The sequence below is a fragment of the Neoarius graeffei genome, chromosome 24 (assembly GCF_027579695.1).
Source record: "Neoarius graeffei isolate fNeoGra1 chromosome 24, fNeoGra1.pri, whole genome shotgun sequence".
NCBI classification, from domain to species: domain Eukaryota; kingdom Metazoa; phylum Chordata; class Actinopteri; order Siluriformes; family Ariidae; genus Neoarius; species Neoarius graeffei.
This window is the reverse complement of record NC_083592.1, coordinates 58,790,405-58,801,216: the sequence shown is the minus strand read 5'-3', so window position 1 is coordinate 58,801,216 and position 10,812 is coordinate 58,790,405. Positions and strand designations below refer to the sequence as shown.

The 10,812-nt window shown below is 39.1% G+C and overlaps 1 protein-coding gene across 1 annotated transcript in view; it reads left to right on the top strand.

Moving 5' to 3' along the window:
* Positions 1 to 637: 637 nt before the first annotated feature.
* galnt9 (polypeptide N-acetylgalactosaminyltransferase 9) overlaps positions 638 to 10,812 on the top strand; it is a 156,349-nt gene continuing 146,174 nt past the window's right edge. The window contains exon 1 of the mRNA XM_060906832.1: positions 638 to 875. Coding sequence (XP_060762815.1) covers positions 638 to 875 — 238 coding nt within the window. The remainder of the gene's footprint in view (positions 876 to 10,812) is intronic.

Genomic DNA, 10,812 nt, shown 5'->3' with positions numbered 1-10,812 from the left:
CTGAGGTAAACAACAACAACACAAAAAAACACAATTTCTGGAAGATACGATGTTTTTATTGTGATTCATTCCTGATATTTATTTACTAAATGAGCTTCTTGTGAAGTGATGAACACAGCACCGTTTTCTTCGACCGAGAAAGGAGGGATGTAACGGTAAAGAAGGATGCTGCTGCTGCTGCTGCTGCTGAGGCTAACGGTAAAGCTGCGACTGGACATCAGAAATCGCCATTTGTCTGATTTGTTGATAAAATGTCTTCCTGACGGTGGTAGAGGAGATATATAAATATTCCAGAGTGTGTGTTTTTGTGGTGTTTGTGGTAGTGTAAAGCTCTGAGGTAGTGGATAAGCGCGGAGATGAGATGATGCAGCTGTGGTGTTTAAGGCGCAATGGAGGCTGAGAGGAAAATCCTGAGGTAAAAAAGCAACAAACAGCAATAATAATGACTTTCCTCACATTTCTTACATTTTTATCTCCTGACGTGGTCACACGTTGTTTCATAAAATAGGCTACAGAAATGACCTCTCACCATCATCCTCATCATCTACACCTCTAAAGGCAGGAAGCCTGAAATCGGACCGGATCTGATCTGATCTGATCTGTGGAACATTTGTTTTTATTTATTAATTTATTTTAAATGGCTGCGGCACGGAAAATCAAAACTTTGCTGACGGTGAACATCCTGGTGTTCGTTGGCATCGTGTTGTTCTCGGTGTACTGCCGGATCCAGGACCGGTCTGAGGAGTTCGTGCAGCTCGGGAGGTCGGCGGAGGTGCGTGCACGGACCCGACACGGCAAAGTTACCGACACGGACCGGCAGTCCATCCTGCAGAGACTGGAGAGGCTGGAGGATGTGGTGTACAACCAGCTCAACGGTATGCGCGTGCATTCATATCACATCACAAACAAACAAACAAACAACCCCACACTGTTCTTGTGTGCAGTGCACTGTTCTGTCTCTTCTGGAAGACATCTCTGATGGGGCATCAATCTATCACACATTCACACCTAGGAGTAGTTTAACCTAGCAAGTTCATCTTCTGACATGTTTTTGTGAGGTGGGAGGAAACTAGAAAACCCTGATGAAACCCACAGGGATATGTGGAGAACAGTGGCGGCTCCTGATTTTTTTTTCAGGGGGGGCAATTTTCCCCCGTTATGTCTACACGGACCATAAATGTCCACAGGACTGAAGTAAATTGACCTAGGTAGCAAGTCAACTGTTCTACAGAATGTTCTGTAAATAGATTTTGTGCTTCAAACTCCATGACCAGCAAGAATTTTACAGACTGTGCAACTTAAGGACAAACAGGAAAGTGCACTTACTGTAACAAAACATTGTAAATAGTTGGCTAACATAACAATAGCAGTTGAATAAATAGATGAGTGGATCTTTAGATCTTGCAATTACTGGTATTTACCAAGGATATTACCAAAGTGCTAACTCTCAGAGCAAAGTGTGGCAAATATAAAAATGCACATTGAAAACATCAAAAGTGAACAGATTCTGTGACTGTGTGTGTGTGTGTGTGCGAGTCACGAAGTCAACCAAACCCAGAAAAACACCACGGTGACTGGAGCCCTCAGTTTCGTCTTTGCCTCGTAGAGCTAACTCGAACACTCCACAAAATTTCACGCGTTGGATGAGCCGGTTTAATATGTGCCTGTTCTTGTTCACCTCATCGTTGTGGCGGTGAACTGCTAGCCTGTAGCCCTCATCCAGTTGTGTAGCGATGTTCACTCTCCCAAAAGCCGAAAATTTCAGGCAGCTGCCCATGTGAATCTTTGATGACTCATGTTTTTTTATTTTCTCCGACAAACGATGCATGTCCGAAACTCCAGTGACCGTCCAAGCAGTGTTGTCCGTGGAGCCACCTCCAGGGTGGAAAAGTAAGCAGGGGGAGCAGAAAACCGCTGAGGCGTCCTCGCAGCCAGCTTGCCAGGATTTGCGCTGGGACCATGTTGAAGTAAAACCTCGAGTATATGATTCCCCCCCCTTGTCGAAATTTGTTTTATGTTTAGATTTGGTCGAGGGGGTTCAGCTTGTTTTGTTGCCAATTTAGCTCGATTTGATCGCTGACTAAATGGAACTTCTTTTAAGGACCGCACTGAATTGCTTTCCGCATCCATCTCACCTCAGAAACTGAGCGGATTGAACGCAACTTTGCCGCGCTTTGCAGTGACGTAAGCACGTTAGGGCACGCCCTCCCGGAACCCATAGAGATTGCATTGAAGTGTCAGTCAGGAGAAAAAAAATATATTAACATGGGACTCTATCAGTGAACTCTTGGGCGATTTTCAGCGTGACTGAAATCGCCCCAAAAGGGGCGGTACTCTAGAAGCAAGCCCACCCTGATTGGACAATGATACCCAGAGACAGATTAAAACGGCCTCGAGCAGCGCTGGTGAAAGTTTGTTTTAAAAAAAGAAGAAAAACTTTTTTTTTCGTTTTGGCAGTGCGTCGCCCAATCGCCCTTATGCACCAGCCGCCCTTGGTGGAGAACATGCGAACGTGTCTCTACAGAGCCAGTAACCCAAGCTTGGGATTGGACTGGGAATCCTGCACCAGCAGAACGTACACTACCGTTCAAAAGTTTGGGGTCACCCAGACAATTTTGTGTTTTCCATGAAAAGTCACACTTTTATTTACCACCATAAGTTGTAAAATGAATAGAAAATATAGTCAAGACATTTTTCTGGCCATTTTGAGCATTTAATCGACCCCACAAATGTGATGCTCCAGAAACTCAATCTGCTCAAAGGAAGGTCAGTTTTATAGCTTCTCTAAAGAGCTCAACTGTTTTCAGCTGTGCTAACATGATTGTACAAGGGTTTTCTAATCATCCATTAGCCTTCTGAGGCAATGAGCAAACACATTGTACCATTAAAACACTGGAGTGATAGTTGCTGGAAATGGGCCTCTATACACCTATGGAGATATTGCACCAAAAACCAGACATTTGCAGCTAGAATAGTCATTTACCACATTAGCAATGTATAGAGTGGATTTCTGATTAGTTTAAAGTGATCTTCATTGAAAAGAACAGTGCTTTTCTTTCAAAAATAAGGACATTTCAAAGTGACCCCAAACTTTTGAACGGTAGTGTACGTTCGATCGTAAGTTCAGCTGTATCTTAACCTTACGTTCGGAGTAGCTACTGTAGTTTCAAACTAGCGCCACACTGAATGTAACTATCAGTAAAGCGAAAAGTCGCATCTCATCTCATTATCTGTAGCCGCTTTATCCTGTTCTACAGGGTCGCAGGCGAGCTGGAGCCTATCCCAGCTGACTACGGGTGAAAGGCGGGGTTCACCCTGGACAAGTCGCCAGGTCATCACAGGGCTGACACATAGACACAGACAACCATTCACACTCACATTCACACCTACGCTCAATTTAGAGTCACCAGTTAACCTAACCTGCATGTCTTTGGACTGTGGGGGAAACCGGAGCACCCGGAGGAAACCCCCGCGGACACGGGGAGAACATGCAAACTCCACACAGAAAGGCCCTCGCCGGCCACGGGGCTCGAACCCAGACCTTCTTGCTGTGAGACGACAGCGCTAAAGCGAAAAGTCTGAATCAAAATATTTTTGCTTTCAATTAAGTTTCTATTGTTTCAACATACAAAAACTACACAATAATGAAGAAACAATTCACGGTAAGTTAACGTTATAACAATAGTAACATAAAAGTTTTTAATGTTTACCTTGAGCCAACTAATTACCATAATCTTTAGTGTAACATTCAAGTTAGCAATAACCAACCTGTTATGCTAGCCTGTCAACTGTTACCTAGCATTAGCCCTGTTACATAGCGTATGCTTCGTTTTTCGTACAATATAAAATGGACCATGATGTTATTATTATTAATATTACAAGCGTGACCATGTTTGGTGAACTTACACCAAGAAAAATTACTCACTCAAACCGAAAAGCCATACTGACTTTTTTTTTCTTTATAGCAGACATTGCACCTACTTAGTGTCAGGTGTAAGTTTTAAGATATAACTTAGGTCTACGTGATTTGTTGCAATGATATAACTTTTAATTATTTGTGAATTTGAATGTAATGCCAATTTACATTCAAGCTAGGTGAAGATTGAACTTGCGCTCTGCTGGTGCAACCAGTGGCTGTGTTGTAGGTTGAAGGTTTAAGATCCACAAGTCCACAGTAGGTACAATTTCAGAAATAAAGGTACCATAGTGCACCATTCCGTACCTCAGGTGTGGTTTGGTACCATTAAGAACCTTTAGTATGGTGTAATGTGGTACCTTTAGTAGCCTAACCGTGTGTCTGAAATCGCTCCCCACTCACTATAAAGGGCACTGTATAGTGAGGACGCCATTTTGTAGTGCTGTCCGAAACGATAGTGAGGATTATTACACCCTATATAGTGCACTCAAAGTATCCCACAATGCATCACGAAAAGTAGTGTACAACCGATGATCACTAACCAAAACAATATATCCCATCATGCATTGCGGTCGCGCTGAAAGAAATCTAAGTAAAAGTCTCAAATGTGATTTAATAAAAGGCAGCGGCAAAGAAGAAAGTATTCAGCCTTGATTTAAAAGAACTGAAAGCTGCAGCAGACACAACGTACTCTGTATTGATTAACGTGGGAAATAAGCTCAGTATAATATGGATTTATCACAAAATCACAGGCATGTATTTATTATTTTGAAACCCATCAGCCAACTGATCGGGCACATTTTAATTGTGCGACAGTAACGACGTAAATACCAGTGTGACGGACTAGTGTCCGAAAGATTTTTTTCATTTCAGTAATGAGCTCACTATATAGTCCTCTATATAGTAATTCCCTATATAGGGAGTAGGGAACAAGTGAGTGATTTCAGACACAGGGCATGTGTCTTTTACCTTGTAAGGTGCTTGGCATCTAGATCAAAGCCTTAAAGCTCCACCCACCCAGACCAGCGTGAATATTAATCTTTATAATTAATACATGATCTTTAACTGCGTCTGAGATTTATTTTGGAATAGAATTGACTTTTTTTTAGTTAAAACACTTTCACTAGCCACTCTGCTTGAACAGATCAGCTTCAGATTTCACTCCACCACCACCGTCACTGCCGTATAACTAGCTGAATCGGGTTTCTGCTGTCACACGGTGTTGTAGAGCTACAGTGCATTCTGGGACAATGCGCCTAGCGTTTGCTACAACATCCTCACTGATTCTGTGCTGGGGTTCTCATTAACGTGATGCTGGAGAACCATGAGACAGAAAAGACGTTGATTTTTTTCTCCTATTAAATGTCACTGTAACTGCGCTTGCTCTTCACATCAGCTCGAGACAAGACCGCTAACTTCTCCCAGAAATCGAGCAGCACCAGAATCTCTCAACACATCACACACTTTCAGTAAGCTGCATACCTGCATACACTACAGTGTGTAACCTGTTTCAGGGTGGAGGTCTCATTTAACGAACAAGCACTGGATTTACTTTCAATTAGTTTATTAAAGTGACACTATATTCACGTTTTCTGGTAAGAGATAGAGAGTAAAAGTATAAAGCATGCCTACTTGATGAGATCGTCCCGCAGGCAGGGTAAAGTACAGTTTATACCTTTATTTCTGAGAGTTTAGGGCTAAAGTTCTAAAAAAGAAATAAACAGGTGTGTAACATATCTGAATGATTTGATGGATGTTGTAATTAACTTCTGTGTCATTTCAGACACATTTGCATGAGCAAGAGATCAGGCAGAGTTCAATAATAATAATAATAATAATTTTATTTATCAAGGTCACAGATACAGACATTTCAGAATATAAAACAATGTGATAATAGCAATAGCAATACAGTAAAGGAAAAGGAAGAAAAAGAGCAATAATTAACCCCGACCAAAAAAAAAAATCCTCTTCACATTATACCCAGTTATTAAGCGTGGAGGCTGATTACCGTATTTTTACACATTACTACATTTTTGAGAGAATCCTTTTTACAAAGTGTTTAATGCTCTAATGTCCGTCCTAAAACCGTTTATGGTTTCTGACCATCGCAGGAGAGAAAAGCAAACAGGGCGTTAAATCACTGTCTAATCATATTTACCATCAGTGTTATTTGTGAAGTGCTCAGTTTTCCACAGCATTGTAGATCTGTTTCATGTTTCTATCTTCCAAGTTTAATTTCATGCTGAAAATCAAAAATGCTGTTTGTTTGTTTTTTTGACTATTTGCAGGTGAGATATTTGCGTGGCATCCATGATAAATATTAGTGAAATGCTTTTACAGACATATTTATAGATAGTTAAGCTTCTGGGCTTGAACCCAGAACCTTCTTACTGTTGAGGCAACAGTGCTAGCCACACCACCGTGCCACCCAGCTAAGAACTAATCGATATTGATCTGTGGTAGGTTTAGATGATCTACAACTAAGGAAAGAGGCTCATAATTGCCATTGAACTCTACAATAATTATGTTTACATGAGTGTGCAAGAAATCATTCAAGCAAAAAAGCAGGCAATGCAAAGATACGTTGCCTGCTGTGAAAAAAAATTTTTTTCATCAATATTTTCCATAAAATATATTCGTAAAAAATCCTACATTATTTTTTTAAAAAGCAAATTAAAAATAAGCGCTGGATTAAAAAACAATCTATTTTATGTAAATAAAGATACAAATTTCATTGTCCGTTGGTCAAGTGTTTACAAGATGCGTTGCCTTCCACTTACGATCAGGTTTCCTGTGGTGGTACACAGATGTCATTCATAGGAACGCAAAAGCCATCAAAAATCAGGTCGCTGTATTACCTCTCTTAAGTATGGAGCTTCGCTAATACACACAGTACCACTCTGAAGTTTGGACACCCCTTCTAATTCAGTGTTTTTTCTTTATTTGTATTAATTAAAAGTCACTTCCTGTCTTAAAATAATGATGGATGCCGTTTCTCTTTACTTGGGTGTTTAGTTCCTGACATAAAATGTATGGATTACTGCAGTTGTGGTGTGGAATAGGGCTATTTACTGTATTCTTTTTTTTTTTTTTTTACTATTTATTGCAGTGCTTACAGTAAGAAAAATTATCGTGGCCTAAAAAAAGGCCTCCACTTTTGAAGGTCGAGGACTGCTTGTGGCTGATTAAAAGGCCCTGAGTTTTGAGGATCGTGGCCTATTTGTGGCCTGGCGAAATAGATGACCATGCTAACATGCAATTCTTACAAATGCCATGCTTAGATTATATACAAGCATACTTTGGTCAACACAACATATTCTGCTGGATTTCTGGTCCCCTGAGAACATGCCAGCCAGAGTATGCTTGACGTAATCTCTGCTCAATATTCAGAAATTGAATTCTGTATTGTCTGTGATTTGGCTGAGACTGAGACCTTTGATGGTAGGTAGACCTGACAATAATGACTCTATATTTATAACGAATATTTATTGGAATGTCTCAACAATAAACATAAACTAAAATATATAAACACATGGTAAAAATAAATTTTTTTGAAAATAAAACTAGTTCTCATCCCTGAACTAAGTCAATGGCAAGATAGGATCAACATCAAGGCAAACTAAAAGACTGTATAAGAAATTTGTAAAAATAAACTTTTTCAGAAAAAAAGACTAGTTCTCATCTCTGAACAATGTCAATGGTAGGATAGAATCAACATCAAAGTTGTCGGAAAACGTGAACTTTTTGAATGTAGCGAGCGTGATTGTCTTTGAACTGTCGAATTTGGACATGTTTATTTTAGTTTCATTTTCGTTACCTGAGATTTCATTTCCGCTATGTACAAGTGGTGCCTAGAAAAAATGACCGGCTATTTGGTGGTTGACTGTTCCTGAATTTCCAAACTTTTGTTCGATTTATGCTTCTCGGGGAATGTGTCAGTCTTAAGATGAATCGCACATATGTAAACCCCATGAAATTCTGCAAAATCTACCCAAAATCAATGCGCACCTCGAACTGCCGGTCGTTTTTTTTCGAGCACCACCAGTTAGCCCGGCAGAGGAAATGACGTCATCACTCATAAAATTACATACGGAATTGAACGAAAATAGTTGTGACGGCCCTTTTCACCGAATAGATAGTTATTTATATTAAAATTCTTGCCGATTTTCTGAAAATTGGACATTGAAATCGTCGCGGCCGATTATAAGGCCCCGACAATGTGGTGTCGTGGCCGATATGGCGGCTGGGGCCGATCGGCCGTGACTTATTGTAAGCACTGTTATTGTTTGATCTCAAACGCATTAAGAAGGTAAGAAACTCGTCCACTAATTACCTTTTGACGAGACACACCTGTTAATTGAAAAGCATTCCAGGTGACTCCCTCGTGAAGCTGGTTAAGATAATGCTAATAGCGTGCAAAGCATCATCAAGGGAAACACTGGATACGCTGAAGAACCTAAAATATCAAACAGATTTTGTTTTTTAACACTTTTTTTTTTGTTTACCACATAATTCCATAGATGTTCCAGATGTTATTTCATAGTGTTCAGGTCTTCAGTTTTGTTCTACAGTGTAGAGGATAGTCACAATACAGAAACACCTATGAATGAGTAGAGTAGAGTAGGGGTGTACAAACTTTTGACTGGTGCTGTACACTACACAAATGAACACTGGTAATTTAAAACATTCTCAGTAATAAAGGCAGCACGCTGCACTTTTCCTTGTTGATGCTGTGATGCCATCAACTCTTAATGCATTACTCTAAAACCGCTCTAAGTGCCACCACACACTCTTCCCAGATAACGGCTGCATTATAACACAACAAAACAGTGACCCTTCATTAGGGCTGTGTGATACGACTGAAATCTCATATCTCGATTTATGTCATTTCATATCCAGATAATGATACATATCATGATAGAGCACATTTTGTGGAAATGCAATAAATAAATAAATACATATTTTATTAATTAAAAACCAGGAATGTAGCATTTTCAGATTATCAGAATCATTGGAAAATAGTTAAATAATAATAATAATAATAATAATAATAATAATAATAATAATGAAATAAAGTGTAAACCTGGTTATCTATAAGTTCATATTTTGATAAGGTTGTTGATAATAATGATGCTAAAATCATTAGCATTAGCTGTCCAGCATTTGAAAAAACAACTAGTTACCAAAACAAAGTATATTTTGATCCAAATACTAATAACAAGAGTCCTTATTTCTCTCAAGGTTTTTTTTATTATTATTATATTTTAACCGGATGCTTCTTCACCAAAGTGATTTTCAAGAAGATCCTGTAAAAACTAATTACATGTTACAAGATTGTGAAAAATTAAAAACAAAGTATTCAAACTAATTGAAACAAGTTGATAAATTAATATTATAATAATGTAAGAATGTAAGAATTTGAATCATATGCATTGAAAGTTTCTTCCTCATGTTGTTTCGGGGAGTTTTTCCTTGCCGCCGTTGTCTCCGGTTTGCTCATTAGGGATAAATAAACATGTTTAAAATGTATATTTTTCTGTAAATCTTCTTTGTGACAATATCTATTGTTAAAAGTGATATACAAATTAGCTTGACTTGACATATTTCACACACATATCCTGACCTTAATGATAATATTACTCTCTTAATAAACATGTTTTCCTGTAATTCGGCTGGGGAAAAGTCGACCTCTAACCCGGAGTTAATAACCGGGACCACGTTAACGAGGCCTTAGCAGCTCCTAGCAGCCTGTCATTCAGAAGAGGCAGCCTCATCCCAGATAAAACATCCAGATGATGAAAAATATTGTAAAGCGTGTGATTTACGACACAACTAAATAAATGATGAAGTATAATATGAAACTATAGACATTTTTCTGTTATCACGTGATGATATCTATCATATCGCACAGCCCTACACCTGATTTTACCACATTAGCGATAGGTGCCACAACAGTTGGGTACTTTTATTTCTGAGAGTGTGATGCTGTTCTGTGTACACTGTTACAGGACAGAAAAACTTGTATTAAACTTTGAAACAATGCTACTCTACCGACGAAGCTTAACGCTTATCCTCTGTGTTCAAACAAGCACATTGGCACCAATTTCAATCTTTTAATATTATGCAAATTGGTTAGGATTCTACCAGTTCTGTTTATTTACTGATGAGGCCATAAGCTTCCAGCTATATTGTTTGCTTTATTAGTCTTGCACAAAAGAAAGTGAGTAAAATTCACTCACTGAACGCTCAGGACATTGCATTGCGTACGTCTCATGTTTGGTAAAAGTTCAGCTTTAAACTGTTCAGATGTTTTATTTCAGTACTCGAAAGCTGTCTCGGTCAGATTTTTATTTCTGATTCATCCGTCTCTCAGCCCTCCCCTTCTAACTTATAATTATGAGCACAGTGTGCTAAAAATCTCCTCGCTGCAGTCGTTTGGAAAGCTTCCATTCGAGCTTATTGTTATTCCGCAGTGGTATCGAGTGTGTATGAAGGCGGTCACTCTGTCACTCTGAATTATCCCTTCTGAAATTGAAGGAGAGCCAAAAAGGCAACACTTTACACATCTGATCCTTGAAATGTCCCCATAATCATATCCCTGCGATAATATTACACCTTTATGCCATGAATTTTGTGCTAAATTCTATAATAGTGAGATATACTTCATTTAGTGTTTATTGTTTACAGTACGTTCTCTACATGTTCATCATTACGCATTTTCTCAGCTGCTGTGTCATGCTTTTGCAGATTTTGCTCAACATATTGGTTCCTGACTCTTCAGACACCCTGAATGATATTGTATTCGTTTCTATAACAAATGCAGTACTGTTGAGTTCTGGACTCTGATTGGTCAGAAGGTGTGGATTAATGTTCTATAACAGCAGCTCTGACAGTAG